This window comes from Lytechinus variegatus, chromosome 2 (genome assembly GCF_018143015.1).
Source record: "Lytechinus variegatus isolate NC3 chromosome 2, Lvar_3.0, whole genome shotgun sequence".
NCBI lineage: Eukaryota > Metazoa > Echinodermata > Echinoidea > Temnopleuroida > Toxopneustidae > Lytechinus > Lytechinus variegatus.
The window spans coordinates 74,166,922-74,186,335 of record NC_054741.1 but is presented as its reverse complement, the minus strand read 5'-3'; the positions used below and the strand labels follow the sequence as shown (position 1 = coordinate 74,186,335).

Here is a 19,414-nt window from a genome sequence, read left to right as displayed (position 1 = left end):
TTGTAATATACATGTAATCCCCTTTAAACTATAACAAGTTTCTTCTACCACCCAGTACAATATTCTTAGCACAAATATGTTGACAAGGAACACATGAATAACAGTAGGGGAGACCGGGGTTAGTTGGAACATGGAGTAAGTTGAAACATTGTAATTTTCTTTAAAGCCTGTAAATAAATTTATGCAATGCTGCCCTCAATTTATTGCTATTAATAATACAACAGTGTTGAATTATTATTACAATAAATTGAGGGCAGTATTGCATAAATATATTTTACAGGCTTTAAAGAAAATTACAATGTTCCAACTAACCCCGGTCTCCCCTACTTTCCCAAACATTGAGCACAGGAGCCTATGGCATACTACTTATTTTATTATTTACCTCCTTGAAGGAAGGTCTACCTGAGTTCGTGCATTAGGGCTCTAACATAATGCTTTAATAGTGATTGATCATGCACAATGCGATCACATGTAATCACTTGTAGAAATCAGATAGATACAGGACCTTGGCCTCCGATTCCTTCTTTGACCTCAAAATAAGTCTACTCCCAAATACTTTTCATTCCATTTGTTGCTTCCTGTAGAACAAATCTGGAAGCCATAACCAGGGCGGACTCACCGAACTCCAGAGACCACGAACGCCTCAGATGCCTGTTACTGCACGATTCCCTGACACACGAGGGCGCACTTCTGGTTCTCTCCCTGCCCATCCACCCCCGGGAAGGCCTTGAATGGTAGATGTTTCCAGCTCCTGCTTGCTTTACACCACTTCTTATTGGCAAAGCCTACTGATATTTAAACATACATTTTGTATGTAAGGCTTCTTTTTTCGCATCAATGGATGTGAAGTTCTACCAGTTTTATTCATAGACTTTACTATGATGATCAATGTGATACAGCAGGAAGGGATTTTTCGTCTTCAAGGGTAAAGATTCAACTTGAAGTAGACGAAGAAACAAGTGAAGATTCTAAGTGCATGGATGTCTACTGGAAATCTGTTTCATCATGGGTATTATTAACAGAGCATGGGTAATAAACAATCATTATAAAATCATATTCAAGTTGTATGTTTTTCTGGCAGAAAATTAAAGATTCCTAATTCTTACAGTGCTTCATAAATGTGTTGTAATTTTGCATGATAAGCCACAGACTTGCTGGTTGTGTTGAATTTATCATAACTTAAAGTTTTAGTAACAAACTTTATTTGTTTACCAGTGAAGGAATTAAGCTTTCACTTTCTTATTTATCTAATAGTTTATCACTGTTGGAAGTCTAAAAAAAGAGGTCACTTATTTTTTTGGTGGAAAACTGACTGAATGCAGTATCAAGTTTGTTTTTAGAAATTACCAAAATATATTTTTCAACCAAATATGTTGAATAGAATATGTCAATTAATCAAACATTGAACACTTTCTTGATTTAGATCATCACAAGAATAAATGTGATTTAGATTTAGCTAAATATATTTACATCTATTGTCTGATGTAACAATTTAAAAAAAAATATGCATGTATAATGTTATACCTCAATTATCTTTCTACTCCTGCCAAAAAAGCAAACTTTGTTTTCAAGTATTTATTTATTGTATTAACAAGATTGGATTTAAACATTTTTTAATTTGGAAACCCTAAAGCATGCTTATGTTTAATACTGGAGTGTTGGAACTTGCTTTAATATACACTTGCTTATGGGAAATATTTTCTATTTAACATTGCAACTCGTACATATCAATATCGTGTCAAACCTTGAGATTTTTTTTGTGGTAATTCATTCAGCTTCTCAAAAAATTGTTTTCATGCAGTATTCATTTCTGTATACAGTTTAATGTATTGTAATTTTAGAAGAAAATCTAAACGTCTTTCATGTTTTGCTGTAATGGCTTTGTTAGAACCTTGCAGATTGTACATTGAATCTAAGATAGACCCTTGATTGTGTAGCATTGAAGAAGATAAGGTTGCATTCACTTGGTTTATAGGTTACTGATTCCAAACAAAACAAGACAGCTTGCATATGAGATTCACCTAATCATATTTTTACATTTCAATTTTTACCACAAAGAAAAAAAAATATAAGCTTTTGCAAAATAAACTATCGTTTATTTCTACTGAATTGAATTTATTCACATCTGCTGGTACAAAAATTTTTAGTCCATGAGGTTCAATAAGTTTTGTAAATATCTTTTTGCACCTCCAAATAATTTTTAGTGCTATCACATATTATCATCACAGCTTTAACTCCAGCAGCCATACTCAGAGCTCAGGGTATTCATGGAGTTAATCCTACTTGAACCTACTTAACCTCAAATGCAAGAATTTTGGGTTGTATAAGATGATCAAGACCTATTCAAGTTTGTAAATAGGATACCAACTTTTTCAGGTCATGGCAGTCACCAGGGAGTGATTGTATGCCCTTGTGTGGAAAAGAAAAGACTTTGCAGAAGTAGGCTTTTCAGGGTAATGTGATAAAATGTAAAGGTTTGGAGCTGGCTATAGTCAGTGATAAAGCTGAGAGATGATCCACATGGTAAATGCATCTTAAAATCATACTAACACTCCACTGCAACAATCAGATCAGGCTCAGAAGATGTATTCTACTGCATATTATGAATGGCTTTTTAATAGTCACACTTAAAATGTTTTAAAACATCCCTGGCGGGGGTTTCATAAAGTTGTTTGTAAGTTAAGAGCAACTTTTAAGAATGACTGGTGATCTTTTCTTGTGGTAAATGGTATACACCAAAATGTTCATTGGTGATGGTTTAGCCCGTGGTTAAGCGCTTATGAAAGGTTCACCAGTCATTCTTAAAGTCGCTTTTTAACTTACGAACAGCTTTATGAAATGGCCCCCTGGTGTGATCAATGCTGCATTGTTCATTGTGAAATTGTTTGGAAGTAGTAACCTATGAAATTTTGCTTCAGTACTCCTTCAGATCACATGTCTTTCATTACAATTTCTGCTCTATAATTTCTACAGCGTGTATGCATCTGTATGTGTGTGTTTTGCTTGTTAATACTATGTAAAGAGTGTGCCAAATATACTCCTTTTTTACTGCATCGACAATATGAATCAGAGAAATGTAGCATGTTGACAAATGCTAGATATTATGATTATGATAACTCTTATGAAATTCACTTTACTCCATTGAAAGAGGAATTGTTATTACATTGAGGGGTTTTATGAAATAACTGGTAAGAATTCAATCAATGTATCTAGATAAAATGGATATGCACCAACATCAACTAACTACAATTACACATGTAATCATATGCAGTTTATGAAAAATGTGAGCCCCCCACCAAGTTCTTTATTGTGATCTTGTTTTAAGTTTATTTTGATTCTAGCTGTCAATTTTAATGTTTTAAGACTTGAATTGAAGAAAGAAAAATAAATCCAGGAAACTTGAGGGGAAAAGAAAGTAGCAATTACTTGGTAAACCCTTTTCTAAAGATAAAGAACATAGCCAACTGGTATTGAATAATTGTTTCTTCAAGGAGACAAGTAATTTCCATTTGACACTCTGTCAAGAAAAACATGTTGGTATTAGGTTTACTTGGGGGGAAAATGGTGTTCGCAGAGGTCATCAAATGAGAGTTGATATTCATTTATGAATGTTGACTAATCTTCTAACTTTGCCTGAGCTAATTCTTACAAATTTCATCTCTCAATAGGATTGTGAATCATGTTATGTATGCTTTACTTCATGTTAATCCTTCAGCTAAAATGCCCAATTACTGGATGTTAATAATTATCAATTATGTAAAAAAGAACCTGTATGTGTAATGTATATATTACAATCCTTTTCTGTCATATAATTAATGTTTTAAGAATATGCCTTATCACTACCACCTTGATAAAAAAGAACTTTCAAAGTGCAATTTAGAATGTAAATAGTTTTCTTGTGTATATATAAGAAATTTGTGTATATATAAATATTTATAGCAATACAAGTATGTATTGTCCCCAATTTGTGTGAATATGACAACTATGGTATACGTTGGACAAGTTTCAAGTCCGTAGTAATTTTTTTTTTATATAATTGAATGTTTTCTGTGTGCATGTGGTTTTCTTGCAGAGCATGTAAATTCAGCTGAAAAATTAGTCTTTCCTTCTTAGCATTTACTTGGTAATTTTTGTTTGACAACGTGTAGTTAGTACCCTTTGATGTTGCAAAATGAAATAGTATTGTTTGTGATTGTATTGGTAGTTAGATATCATAATGACTACTGTGATTTGTATTATTATGATATTGTAGAGGAGTAGCTAGGTTTAACAGTAAAATTGAAACTTGTAAAGAACTAAGGATTGTGTCTAATAATCAACTATGTCTGATATTTTTTTTTCAAATTCAAATTTTAGTACTTGAAATACTATACTTCATCTATTAATGTTATAAAAAAATCCTCATATCATTTGGTCTAATGGCCATTTAAGATAGTACTGGTATGTCATTTGGTTTAATCTAAGAGATTTGTCTATTTCCTCTTCACCTGTCTGGCTTCTGTTTATATATAGGGCTTTTAAGCCCAAAATAATTGTTAACATCAGCATTTTTTGCTTCTCATTTCTGAAGCTATATATCTACTGACAAGCTAAAAACTTGAAACTCTAACCAATCTTAGTTTAGGTCCTACCAAAACCAGCACTGAGCTCTAACATTTGTTTTATTCAAGTGGTCAAAAAGTGTGTGTATATATGCTTTTGAAATCGCTTTGAAAATCATCAAATTTACATGTATTTGGTGTAAATCTATTTGACTATGTAGATCAAATTTGTGAATAATAGGAACAAACATAAAATATTCATTTTGCTATTTTTTATCAACGTAAAAAGTGTATTTGTGTTAAAAGTGTATAGTAAGCTTACAGGTAATGTGATCCAATAATGTTATAATCTCCTAAAATGATGAATTAAGAATGTTTTTATGATTTTGACCACTGCTGGTCATGTGACACTTTATTAATTTGTCTGATCATAATCACTGAATATTTTTACATGTTAAGAAAAATATAAGCCCATGGTTTTCTTTCAAGTGAGCTGTGCTTGCCAGAGTACCATATATGAACCTTGACATTGTTATTTTCTTAGCCCAAGTGGCTTTTGTACACAACCTCTGAGCTGTTTAAAATATCAATCCCAAAAGTGATCAGATGAAGAGGGAACATTTTTTATAAGGTAATGTAATGTGTTAAAACTGTTAATTCATGTTCTCAGTGAAAAAAAGAATGTATTCATATATCCCAATATTACAATTGAGTATATTTTACTCCAACTTTATAATTTATGTATGAAATGGCAAATTTTAAATCCTCATTGACATTGAGAAAGTTGTATTTCAAGGATGGGATGCATTGTTTAATTTCACACCTTTTCCCCACACACCTCCCCTCAACAACAGGAAATATGAATAATGTGTCTGTTTGAGATTCAAGGTTTGGGATGATCATGAATTATCAAGAATTATCTGATGACAATGGATTATTTATCATTGTTGCAATTAAGGTAAAAGAAAAAAAATCCAATAAGGAGAACATGCTTTGATTCATCCATCTTTCCCATATAACAGGGTCTTTTTTATTTTATTGATATAACAAAGTGATTACAGGAATTTTTACGTGCAAAATAAACTGTTCAAATCAAAATTCAAATTTATTTCCAACAGAAAAAAATATAATATAAAATTATAACTATATCTTCCATAGTACTGTAAAACATAGTGTCAAATAAAGTGCAATGTGATTGATACATGTATGTAGGAAATGGGTTTAATATCTACTTTTCTTCAGTTTTGGTAAAAAACAATTTACATTCTGTTAATTTTTACATTTCTTCGTAATATCTGTGACCTAGAAAATATCGATAGTGTGAATAGTCTTATTTCTATAATGATGCTCTTGTCATGTTAATTTGTTTTACATTGGACAATCAATGGAGGTAAAGAGAGTATGATTATTCATTATTAAACGTCATTAAAATGAATGATAATAGAATATGTAATGTTGTCACCATTCCTGACAAGTTTGATTGGGCAAAATCCCCATAAATGTACATTTCCTTTCAATTTGTAAGCCATGTTACCGGTACTTCCTTGTTTTTAAAGCTGTTAAAACCACGTTTTTATGCTTGTTTTAATTGACCCCTTCCTTGAATAGATTTTCTTTTTAATCTGCCCATGCAGCTCAGCCTCATAAATTGTATTATTTATGCCTACTGCATAAACTGACTCAAATGAATTTAATATTCATTTGAAAGTTTCTATAGTATGACAACATCTAATTCATCATTCACTTGTATGTTGTATATTATAGTTATAAAGGCAGGGACTGTGATCATGATGCGAGGAATTGTAAATAAATGCTATAACTTTATGAATGAAATCACCAAATATGTCTTATTTTTATTGCTGAATGATGATACATTTATGAGATGCTATGTCTGATAATAGTCCTATAGAGATGTAGCAAAACCCAGAAGACACAACTCTCTTTATTCAAATCGCTATAGTCTTGGATCACTTGTCTATTTGCACTGGAAGATCCAGGCTGGGATACATCTGGGCTCCGTAACACAAAGTTTTGCGATGAATAGCAAATATGAAAGAACACTTCTGATTGGTTCCTAGTCAGTATTTTGCGCCAAACGTGCGTGTAACATTGATCTTGATTGGTCAGTTCATTTAGCGATTGATCGCTAATCTTTGTGTTACGGAGCCCAGGCCTGTGCCCCCCACCCCCATTTTGAGAGACCCCAAAAATATTTTTAAGGGAATATGTCATTCATACCAAAGTGAGGACCTTTTTTTGGGGGGTTGTCAAATTTTTCCTAGAACAAAAATGACCTTGAACTGCTATTGTCATGGTCAATGCATATTGTTTGTTTTGCTTCAAAATGCAAAGAATGTTGATTCATTTGAAAATGTATATATATTCAACCTGTCCAAACACCAGCATATGTATCAATGATTCAAGAGTTTTTCAAATTTATGTGTGTGTGTGTTTGTGGCTATGTAGAATGTATAATTGATAGATACCTATGAAAGATGTAGTTTTACCAGTACAAAGGGCTGATTTAAAAAAAATCTTGAACTTTGATCTGTGTTGTGTTTAATATTGTTCTTATATGGTGAAAACGTCCAGGAAGAAAAAAATCAAATTCATGCAGACATATTCAAAATAACTGTGACTGAAAAATAATCATTTGATTTATCTCTCACTTGTAATTTCTTGCTGATTTGACTTTTTTTCAGATTTAGATTACCCTGTACATGTTATTTGATTGCTTGAGTAACTAATTCATTCAGATTTCGGTTCTGTCCCTCCCCCGGCCCATAACACTTGTTTTAATTTAATTTTGATTTTATCTTATACTGTATATCTACTTTCCAATAACAAAAGTATATACAAGTATAATCATTTTCAACATTACATAATGCAAACAACAATGATAAACCTACATTCTGATTAAAATATTAATTGAGAAAGGTAAACGTTGATATAAATGAAAGTGCAAGTGCGATTGTGCAAGTGCGGCAGGGGGGGGGATGGATGGATTATCAGTTGGTTGGATACACAGAACAGCTTTGAATGAATGAAGCATTGTTCTCGGCGTAATGTCGTGTCATAGATTATTCCATACATCTGCACCATAATTGATTTATCAGATTTGTATTAATATTTTTGTTGAATGAAATCTTGTAGATATTCGCGTTGGATAAGAGTGGATGGTGTTGTTGAGGGTAAACATATTTTAAAGGAAGGGGGAACTATCCCCTTTGATATTTGAACATGATGATTGCAGCTTGAAATGTGTGTTTGCTGTAGTGTAACTCGGATTTGGAAATTAAGGGCAGGGTGAGTGACCTCAACAAACCCTTTAATGGAAGTTGCTTATGAGGGGCTTTATTAAATCAACAAGTTTGATGGCCCTACAAAGTGTGGTGTCTGGGCATGTTTGGAACTGGATTTTAACACAAAATGGTGGTCAAGCCTGAAATGAGGGCTATAGAACAGGGGAGAACAGGTTGGTCGACGAAAAGGCCCGGACGAAAGGGCCGTGGAAATGTTATGCTTGGGAATCGCTGGCACACCTGGTAAGACAAGGAAAGGGCCACAGATACCAAAACTGTCATTCGTCAGTGCAACCCCCCCCCCCTCCGGCCCGCGACCCTGGATCTGTATGATCGACCTTATTGTCCTCATGCAGCAGCTTAAACAATTATTCTATGCATGTGATAGATTATGTGCTTGGGGCAGGAATCTCTGCTGAAGTTGGAGATTCACTCATGTACTGTTGCTGCTTTAACAATTTGGCATGCAGATGAGGGACAATTCCAAAAAAAAAAAAAAGGGAAAAAGGAAATAGAAAAAGAAAAAGTAAAAATAAAGGGTAAATATGATATTTTATAAATGTTTTGGGATATACAGTTAAAGGTCAAGTCCACCTCAGAAAAATGTTGATTTGAATCAATAGAGAAAAATCAGACAAGCATAATGCTGAAAATTTCAACAAAATCGGATGTAAAATAAAGTTATGACATTTCAAAGTTTCGTTAATTTTTAACAAAATAGTTATATGAACGAGCCAGTTACATCCAAATGAGAGAGTCGATGATGTCACTCACTATTTCTTTTGTTTTTTATTGTTTGAATTATACAATATTTCAATTTTTACAAATTTGATGATTAGGACCTCCTTGCCTGAAGCACAAAATGTTAAAATAATGAAATTCCACGTGTTCAGGGGGGAATGAAACTTCATTTCACATGACAATGACGAGAAAATCAAATTATTTCATATTTATTCATATAATAAAATACAAAAGAAATAGTGAGTGATGTCATCAGTTCCCTCATTTACATACTGACCGAGATGTGCATATAACTGTTTTGTGAAATGAAACAAAACTTTAAAATGTCATAACTTTCTTATTTTATATCCGATTTTTATGAAATTTTCATTGTCATGCTTGTTGAATTTTTCTCTTTTCATTCAAATCAAGTTTTTCTTGGGGTGTACTTGTCCTTTAAGGCCAAATGTTTACATACACCCAAGGAATTCAGTGAAATTTGTTCGCTTGCCAAACATTGTAAAACTTGCAGAAATATAAATACTACCATGAAGAATTTGGTATGAACCAAAAGAGCATATCAAGCTCTTTCACATGATTGGGATGCCGTTGGATTTCAGGTAGAATTTTTTTATTATACTTCCAAACATCGCTTCATAGAAATATGTCAAATCAAAGATTTACATTATATTTTCTATCATGAAGTGGTGCGCTAGTGCCCTTTGGTAAGGCATTTATCCTCATTACAAGGTCCCTCGGAGAGGACCTTAAGCCATTGGTCCCCTGGTTGCTTGCTCACAGGCATTTGTGCTGTCTTAGCAGTCAGGTAAAAAACCTTGGTATGATATGTCACCCGGCCACTGAACAAAATCTGAAATGTTGTGTTGAGCACAAATATGAAATGTTTTTGTCAAGTTTTTATTTTTAATTTAAATAAAATATGAAGAATTTGGGGGGAAAATGACACCTAATGACAATTAAAGTAATGTGATAAAGGGGCATTGTTCGATACCAAATTCGTCAAATTTTTCAAATATTTTTTAAGATACAGTAATTTTATCATTGGCAAGTCAACTGGGCGTTGTGGCGTGCGCCTGTAATCCAAGCTGTGGGGAAGTTACAAATTGATGCAGAGGTTCGAGGTTCGAGCCGTCACGTCTTTCGGATGGTGACGTTAAAGGTCGGTCCCAGACGTAAATAATCATATCTGATTGAGATACACTTCTGGCAAAACTAAAATACACAACTTTTCTTTAAATTTGCTGGGTGTATGTAAACTTCTGGCCTCAACTGCACATGTATTGTCAAACTCTGTCACAAAATAGCTTTAACATGGTTTATCCAGAATTTTTGAGGCCATGCAATTGGACTATGGATCATGGAATCTGTAGTCTCCATGCATCCTACATATAACTTTTGATGTCAAATGCAGTCTGTGCGCTCAGACTACAGTTAAGTTACCACAGCACAGTCGAGTCAGAAGTTGCGAGGACTGAGCTGAGGCTGAGCGTGAGATGTCACGACTTTGAAAGGGAAATATGACGAGCCTGAGTCGTTTAGAAAAGCTTGGAACAATTTTCACAAGGTATGTATATTCCATTTTCGGTTATGATTTATGTTCTGCTCCATTATCGTGGAGATTTGCGATGAATATTAAATAAGGACACTGGCGCTAAGCTGGCTGAACGAGCTGTTTCCCAAATCCCAGTCCCACGCGTTTAGATCTAAGTTTGTAGTACCGGTACTGTAGCCTAGGCTAGGGGAAATAAAATTAAAGGTCCTGCATTTATTTTTAGGCACGTGCAGTGACCATGATTTGAAGACTGGCGAAGCGGTAAAGCGCAGGGTCCTGTTTCATGACAAGATGAGCGATGCGTATACGCTGTAGTGAGACCACATGTATGCATATCCGACTATCGACCACCTATTCTGAAAGTGAAACTTTGAAAGTTTAACCGACCACCATGCACGCATTAAAATCATTGACATTGCGTATTCACAAACGATACGCGCGGGAGAGTTTATTATATTAGGCGCAGTGTACATAGGAACAGTAAGAATCGATATTACAAGAAAAAAAAAGGAGCAAAAAAATGTAAAAAATCAATGCAGTTCGTAATTAGAATTGATCGTTCATACCAAATCCGATAGGAAACAAATATCCATTCGTAAATCATCGAATCATGTGCCGGAGCTCACAGTGAAAGTAGTAGTGAGACGATCATTTAGCATATTAAATTTGGAAGAGTCAAAATATTTCGCCAATGCGACAAAATCGGCTGTAAACTTTAATAGTGTATCGCGGATGGTCGGTTTCAAAAGAAGGATGCAAATGTAATTGCATTCGTTGTTCGCTGATATATACGCGAATAGAATCAGAGTCGTCATTCAAAACATGGGAATCTGATCTGCTCAATTTTCTGCACAAATTAGATGAAATCAAGGTAATCCTGATAAATATTTTTGCACATACGATGCTTAGAAAATTAGGTGGTTGATATTAAAAGGGGTGGTTCCAACCATACTATGAGCGTCCAAGGTCAGGACCATTCATGCGAGATTTTTGCGACAAATCAACGCTTTTCATTTCACGAAGGAAATTTTGACACAGTGGAGTACGTCAGCATCATGTCTTTGTGTGATATCGCAAGTCATATCGATAATTTTAGCAACAGTTGAGTCTAACCTCGACTAGCCAGGAGGCTCCTAGAGAGTAAAAATAATTTACTATTAAATGCAAGGCTTCACGTTAACTTTTTTTGGTGGTGGCCCATTAACCGTTTAGGCCACCAAAACCTTCATATAATATTTTTGTGGCCTGGTATTAAAGTTTGGCGGCCCGAAAACAAATATTTATAAAGAAAAAAATTTGAAATGAATAAAACAAACTTCTAAAATATCAATTCAGGAGCCACGACCACATTTACTTTCACTTTGTGTATATGTAAACCTTGTTTGCTGTTATATTTTGCAAATTGATTTGTGATAAAATATAATTTGATTATCATTGTAAATATGAAATGATTGAAAGAGAATAAATGAATTGTATTGTTCCCAGGTTGTGTGGACTTTTTTTCTTTAATCTACACATAATATAGACACCCACTCATAATGGTAAAGTAAATGAATTATGCATAACAAACTCAGATACAAAACAATAATTTTCCCTTTCTGCCAAAGATCATGATATGGAAACAAAAATTTACATGATGGTAGAAGAATGACATTATCGACCTGATTGTAGAGATAAACTTCACTGAATATATTTACATGTATATATCTCATTTGATATGATCTAATTTGTAAAATCATGTATTTTATAAATTCACTAATTAAAGTTTGTAAAGTGCTAATTTTTGCTGTATTTATTCTTCATGGCATTTCTAACAATTTTTCTTCAAAATCAACTGATACCAAAATTGTTTCCTGACGTATTTTTTCGCTTTTTAAAAATTAAAGCATGTATTTTAGCAATTTAGGGGCTGACATTGCATGATTTTAAAACTGCATACCTTAGCATCATAAATTGAGACTCGATGGTTGCGCAAGGTTTTTTTTGAAAGACGCTGCGCAATTTTAAAACGTTGCATATTTATTGCAAAAATTTTCAGGCATCACATTATGCGGTAGAATGGGTTTCAAAAATTTGATCTTTTATAACCCATAACTGCTTAACAGTTGGTTGAATTTTCTTCTTTTTATTTTGGAGGCATTTCTATTGCAAAGACCTTTCATTTGATGTACCATTCGCCAATATTTATCGTAATTGTAATTTTGGGGTAATATAGCTAGCTACACTGAATTCAATTTGTTGCATGGACCAGGCCAGGGTAAAGGGGTCATGATCATCAGTCACAGCGCCAAAAAGTAGCACTGCTGCGGCAGTGGCAGTGTCCTTATAATGAAACAAAGTACACATTCATGGAGCTCACACTTTACAATGTCAAATGATCATCAATAATTGAAGTTAATATGCTAACATTTTTTTTAGACTAAAAATAGCATGCAATGCCACTAAGTAAGAACTTTCTGCAAAATGCAAATCAGCTCTCCCTTAAAATTGTGTACTCTCGCTGAAATTTCATTCCACATTTTTTTATTTTGTCCAACTCACGTTTTTGTTAAAGCAGAAATGAAAAGAACTTGGGCATGCACATATTACCATGGTTTTCCACAACTGAAAATGTAAACTGGTTAGTTGTGACCCAAGGAAGTGTGGCTTAATTGCACACCACGAGCATAAAGTGAGAAGTCACTTATGGGTAAGGTTTTCATTTTGTGCATGATTGTTTCTGCAGACTGTGTGATTTCATGCAATCTTGAAAGTACAAGTTGGTTCATAATTTACTTGCATGGCTTGCATCCACTGTGGCAAATAAACGTGCATTAAACCGTGAACATGGTTTACAAGAGAAGTCAATGAGCTAGGACAAGAAAATGAAAAAAGAAAGTATGACACTAATCCAATTTCCAGAATTCAATTCCATTGATAGAATTTGAATTTCAATATCGTGAGATAGCTGTAAGGAAATAGAATAAAAAGGGTTTTATTCTCAGATAGATTTATCAGCATTGTGCTACTGATTCTTACTTGATAATAAACACTGTTACCAGACCCTGATTGCATTGATTGGATTCAAGTGTGCTGACATGACCCAACCTTGGCCTAAGTAAAGCAATATAAATTTACTCTGATTTGGTATGCAGTATGACCTGGCATGGATTTTATTGTAAGTAGTAGATGTGTATGTTGAATTGATTGTTCAAACTTTTCTTTCAGAGTTCGAGATTTGATGAGAGCTGGTGTAATGAAAGAAATGGACAAACCACTTTGGTATGATGTAATGGCAACCTTTCCCCCTAGAGATGAGCCAACTTTCAAACAGCCAATCTCTCCAGAACCTCTGAAGGAACTTATTTATCCAGAAGACAAACAAAGGGCGTAAGTATTTCAATAACTTTGAAAGTCAAAGAGTAAGCAAGTCAGAAATGAAAAACATATGAATGGAACATGATCTCTATAGAAAAACATCAAAGGAGAATGAATCCTTGGAAGAAATTGTATCAAAGTAGAAAAATCAAAGCATAAATAAGATCAATAAATGTTTGATTAGACAAACATTAAGAAAGTTATGAGCAGTTAAATGTTGATCACTACTGCTATCCTCTCATTAGTAATGTGACCAAGAATTGTGATGTCACACATGAACAATTCTTCCTTTTTAACATTAAAAATATTGCACAAAATATCTATTTTTGTTCACTGTAAAGGAGGTACAAAGTACAAACTCTATGTCCATAATATACTTTCTTTAATACTTCATTTAATGTTATTACATGTCCTATCTATATGAAAAGAACATATGATCCCTTGGTAATAGGCTTGATAAAAGTGATAATTTAAGTTTATTCATTATGTACCAAACTAATGGGACAGTTGTTTCAAATGTGACAGATTTTGGTTACATTGCAAATAGGAGTATTCCATAACATCAGTAATCTCAGTATTCAAATGGTCATAACTATCTTATTGTTTGTTCATATTTTCTTAAACTTTAATTGATGTGTTCCTTTAATTTTTCTTTTCTAATCTGTCTTCTGGTTTCAAGGGTTCATTCTACTGTATGTACTGATACTTTTTTGTGTGGTATGAGGTTAGTATACTAACCCTTGCACAACAAATGTATACCTGGCAATTTAGCTCAATGTGCAATTGGAATATACTGTGTCGTGAACTTGTTATATTCTGATGCCACAAGCATGCATAAGAATTACGTATGTGCTAATGGTTTGCTTAGTATCACTCCAGAACTAGTCTGAAAATGAATATTAAATAACCTTGAGAATACAGCTTCAGGAGTATATAATATGATAATTGATGGAAATGCCAGCTACAGGTATAACATGGGTAATATATACTGCACTTTTCAATATGAATTATGCTATATATATTGATATGTAAATCATTTTTGTAATTTCACTTTAAGGATTCTTCAATAACCAGAATACCTGTTCTTGACCATTTATATTCAGCCTTTCTTTATTGGAACTTCATATTTGGACACTCGATTGATTATAACTACAAAGGAGTGTCAGGGACATGAAATTTCTCATCAAATGTAAATAAAACTTACGTCAATTAAATTACTTTTGTTTGAATGACAGTGTGCTGTCAATTTTGGATGTTCAGAATCCAAACAATGCATACTAACTAATTTTGAATTAACCAACTTTTCTCATGCAATCCTGTCCATTAATCTTACATTGCAATGACTAGCCCCATATTTAGATTTTGAGATATATAAATATGTTGTGCTCATTTGAATCATATTTCATGTATAAAATGTATATTATGGATTTGGATTTTTTTTATACAGAAAATTCTACCAGACATATGGAAACCAGCAAAGCATAGACTTGACAAGACATTCAGCAGTCAAGGATTCAATTTGCAGCAGGTCAGTATAGTTAAACATTAAAGGCAGGGGTAGTTTAAGCAATATAAAAACTTTTAAAACTTTCACCTAGCACTGGCTGGAGCCAGTAAGGTCTTGACATCAAAGTCTGTATCACTTCAGTGCATGGAAAACTCATTTAGGGAGGTATATACCATATAAAAAGTTTCGCTGTTGATCATCCTAAAATATTGTGAGCCTAACTGTGTTAGTGCTTATCTCTTTCAATCTGTAAGGTCATGATGCATTGTTGATATATTGAGTTTGCACAATATATACGTGCGTGAACTTCAGAAGTCCTCACTCCTGCACTAAGTAACAAGACTATCATTTCAACTCATTTCATCCGGTGTAATAATAGAAAAGTCTGTTGGGAGCATATAGAGATGCTATAATCATAGTGTGATATGCGCTATACAAGCACTGTTTATCAGTATTTCATTTTTGTCTCACCTGCGAAGCAGAGTGAGACTATAGGCGCCGCTTTTCCGACGGCAGGCGGCGGCGGCGTCAACATCAAATCTTAACCTGAGGTTAAGTTTTTGAAATGACATCATAACTTCGAAAGTATATGGACCTAGTTCATGAAACTTGGCCATAAGGTTAATCAAGTATTACTGAACATCCTATTAAAGTTTCATGTCACATGACCAAGGTCAAAGGTCATTTAGGGTCAATGAACTTAGACCATGTTGGAGGAATCAACATCGAAATCTTAAAGGGGAATCCAGCCTTGGCCATAAAAGTTGTGTTGGGAAGGAGAAAAATAAATTAAACAGAATGGTGAAAGTTTGAAAGAAATTGGACAAGCAATAAGAAAGTTATGGCTGCTTTAAAATTGAGATCACTAATACTATGTAGATTTCAAATTGGCAACTGGGTAAGTAAATTATGACAAGGGGCAAGGACAACTTTCCCATAGGCCATGTACTTTATTATCAGGGATTTGTGGTTTTCTCCTAAGTACCCATTCCCCTGGGGCAGTAATCTAAATATAACCCATGTAGTATATTGTTTTATGTCCTCATGAAAGAAAAATATAATTTGAAATAAAACTTTTGGGAAAAATGACATTTTAGCCATAATATGTATTGGAGTACATGGAAGAGTAGTCCTTGCCTTACATCACTATGACATCCCATATGCGGCCAATTTGAAATCTCCATGGGTATAGTGATTACCAATATTTACAACTTTTAAAAATTCATATCTTTCTTTTTGCTTGTCCAATATTGTTCAAACTTTCACCTATCAACTTGTCTGATTTTTCTTTTCCTTATAAAAACAAGTTTTTATTTGGGTTGGATTCCCCTTTAACCTGAGGTTAAGTTTTTGAAATGTCATCATAACTTAGAAAATATATGGACCTAGTTCATGAAACTTGGACATAAGGTTAATCAAGTATCACTGAACATCCTGCATGAGTTTCACATCACATGACCAAGGTCAAAGGTCATTTAGGGTCAATGAACTTTGGCCGAATTGGGGATATCTGTTGAATTCCCATCATAACTTTGAAAGTTTATGGATCTGATTCATGAAACTTGGACATAATAGTAATCAAGCATCACTGAATATTTTGTGCAAGTTTCAGGTCTCATGAGTAAGGTCAAAGGTCATTTAGGGTCAATGAACTTTGGCCGAATCGGGGGTATCTGTTGAATTACCATCATAACTTTGAAAGTTTATTAGTCTAGTTCATTAAACTTGGACATATGAGTAATCAAATATCACTGAACATCCTGTGCACGTTTCAGGTCACATGACCAAGGTCAAAGGTCAATGAACTTTGGCCGAATTGGGTGTATCTGTTGAATTACCATCAAAACTTTGAAAGTTTATGGATCTGATTCATGAAACTTGTACATAAGAGTAATCAAGTATCACAGAACATCCTGTGCGAGTTTCAGGTCACATGATCAAGGTCAAAGGTCATGTAAGGTCAATGAACTTTGGCCATGTTGGGGTTTTTGTTGAATAACCATCATATCTCTGTAAGTTTATTGGTCTCGTTCATAAAAAGTGGATATAAGAGTAACCATGTATCACTGAACATCTTGTGCGAGTTAGAGTAGTATTCAAAGTCAGCACTGCTGCTATATTGAACCGCGTGATGCAGGTGAGACGGCCAGAGGCATTCCACTTGTTTATTTTTGTATGTGTGATTTGAGTAGATTTGTAAGTTTGTGTCTCATCTCAGTTAATATGAACTTATCTCAGTTAATATGAGTCATATTGACTGAGATAAGTTCAGTTAATTATTGGTTTTTGTCTGAAATTATTACAGAAACAAGCTTTTGACACTAACTTGTTTGATTTCATATTGTAGTTGTGAATCCATTTTGATTTAATCCTCCAAATTGTCTTGACATCTGTAGGTTCATTCAGACTTACCAAGATTTGGAGACTAAGAATGAAGGTTTAAGTGATGAAGATCTCATGATTGCAACAGAGCAAGCCTTAGCAGCTGAAGGAATCAGATTACAAAGACGAGGGATGCCAAGAAAGCAAACGAGGAAAGAGGTAAGTCATATACAAGCAACTGCTAACCATTGCCCAAAACTAGTTTAATTTTCCATTTTTTATAAATAAATTAAGATTATTTAGAGCCTGTTTGAAGGTTTTGACATATCAATTCATTTTTTTTTTTTTTGGGGGGGGGTAAAATAAATGTTGAACAATATTGGTAACTTTTGACTCTTACACATCCTATTACTCAAGAATTATTTTTGTGGTTGTTGCAAACCAAACCACCCTTTTTGATAATTTCTATTGCTAAAAATTTGGTGTCCACAAAATGGTCCAATAATTCCCAAGAATCATGGTATGCTAGCACTGTAAAGTTTTGTTGAGTAGCTCCTGTACTTGCATGTTTTGTAAATATTTAAATTTACTCTATGGTGACTTTGGCTCAAAACAGTGCAATATTTAGGATACTTTCTTGTGCCATATAGGCAGACATTCCTCTTGATTTTGCAAATTATTTTGAAGAGTCATTAGCATAACTGGTAATTGATATTTTCCACCTATTTATTTTCTTCTGTGACTTTGCAGACTTCATCACAAGAACGGAAACCAGAGATTAGTGGCCTAGCAAAACTTCTACAAGATGCCTTAACAAAAGAAGGCCCACAATCCAGATGATACGAATATGAAGAGAAAAAAAATGGACTTTTATACTCTTGTAAATGGAGGAACTCTTTTAAAGTGCCAGCTATTTTGGATTCTCAGTGATACAAGTCAAGAGTCGTTGCTTTGGGATACTTTATGGAATTCCCTCTGTCCTTAACTAAATCCTTTCATGCTATGGATCCATATTAAGTTGTGAGATACCTGGATGGTGTTTCTAAAGCTATTCATAAGTTACCCATTACTTTTCACATATTTAATGCATGAATGATGAACGGTTCTCGCATTGAATAAGATACCCAATGTTTTCGATGGGAGTGAAATTCCTATATAGTCCGGGTTATAATTGAGCAAGGTGCCACACGAAAAAGGAGAAATTTTCATATAGTGCTTCTAGACCAGTTTTTTATGCTGAATATGAATATATGAGGTAACCAGGCTGTATCCTGAAAATTAACCCGTGAGGGCGCTTTTTTCAAAATGGCCGCCAAATTTTCAGAACATTTGAATTTTCGTACATAGATTTTGACATAAACATTCAATTGCCACAAAATTAGTGTCATATGAAAGACGAATAAATTTCCTACAATTTGGTACCATTTATAGGGGATAAGTAGGTCATATGGCTGAGATTTTAAGTAGAAAAGTGCATTTTTTGTCATTTTTTCCCAAAAATTGAAAATTTTGCAAATACATGATTTTACATAATTCTAAGAAAAATGAATCAATGACCTTGAAATGTTCCAGAAAACTTTATTGATATACTATTATTATGTAGATGAAATTTCAACTCTGTATCATTCTTCTTAGCAAATTTATAAGGTATCAAACTTGAATACTTCAATTTCAGAAATGTCGCTTTTTGTATGCATTTCCATAGACTAATACGTATAACATGTATAATATGTATAATGTATATAGTTAAACATTAAATCCAATTATCTCCGCTCGTTAGTCACTTGGATAGTTAAGAGTAGGCTTTTCTATATCAGTTACATAAAACAAAATGTTGGCACATCAAGGCCTAACACTCTCATGGGGTGGGGAAGTTGAAGCCCCCCCCCCTTTGGCTATATTATGTTGTTGTATATTGCCTATGAAGCACCCATTGAGGCAAAAAGCATTTTTGCTATACAGTACAGCCACTTTAATTACTTTGAAACCACTTGGAGAGGAAAAGAGTATTAAGCTTTGTAGCTACATCGAAAGTAGTGACACGTACATCGAAGCCAACCCCTCTCGGGGGGAGAGGGGGGGGAGGATCACC

General features: G+C 33.9%; 2 protein-coding genes across 3 annotated transcripts in view; both read left to right on the top strand.

The window, feature by feature from the left end:
- The window catches only part of LOC121408993 (neurogenic locus notch homolog protein 2-like), a 43,494-nt gene extending 37,125 nt beyond the window's left edge, over positions 1–6,369 (top strand). For both annotated transcript variants that reach the window (XM_041600757.1, XM_041600756.1), the window contains one exon: positions 585–6,369. In XM_041600757.1, coding sequence (XP_041456691.1) covers positions 585–731 — 147 coding nt within the window. In that variant the 3' untranslated portion in view covers positions 732–6,369. The remainder of the gene's footprint in view (positions 1–584) is intronic.
- Positions 6,370–10,044: 3,675 nt separating this feature from the next.
- Positions 10,045–18,472, top strand: LOC121408992 (28S ribosomal protein S23, mitochondrial-like). Its single transcript, XM_041600755.1, has 5 exons — positions 10,045–10,148; positions 13,344–13,505; positions 14,941–15,021; positions 17,397–17,541; positions 18,073–18,472. Exons 1-5 carry the CDS (start codon positions 10,102–10,104, stop codon positions 18,160–18,162), a joined length of 525 nt encoding a protein of 174 aa, XP_041456689.1. The 5' UTR covers positions 10,045–10,101; the 3' UTR covers positions 18,163–18,472.
- Positions 18,473–19,414: the final 942 nt, after the last annotated feature.

What these genes read in the sequence shown, in the direction of transcription:
- LOC121408992 (XM_041600755.1), top strand. Translation starts at nt 10,102, where the DNA reads ATGACGAGCCTGAGTCGTTTAGAAAAGCTTGGAACAATTTTCACAAG. An exon ending in AAGGATTCAATTTGCAGCAG is followed by an intron (nt 15,022 to 17,396) that starts GTCAGTATAGTT and finishes TGACATCTGTAG; the next exon opens with GTTCATTCAGACTTACCAAG. An exon ending in GAAAGCAAACGAGGAAAGAG is followed by an intron (nt 17,542 to 18,072) that starts GTAAGTCATATA and finishes GTGACTTTGCAG; the next exon opens with ACTTCATCACAAGAACGGAA.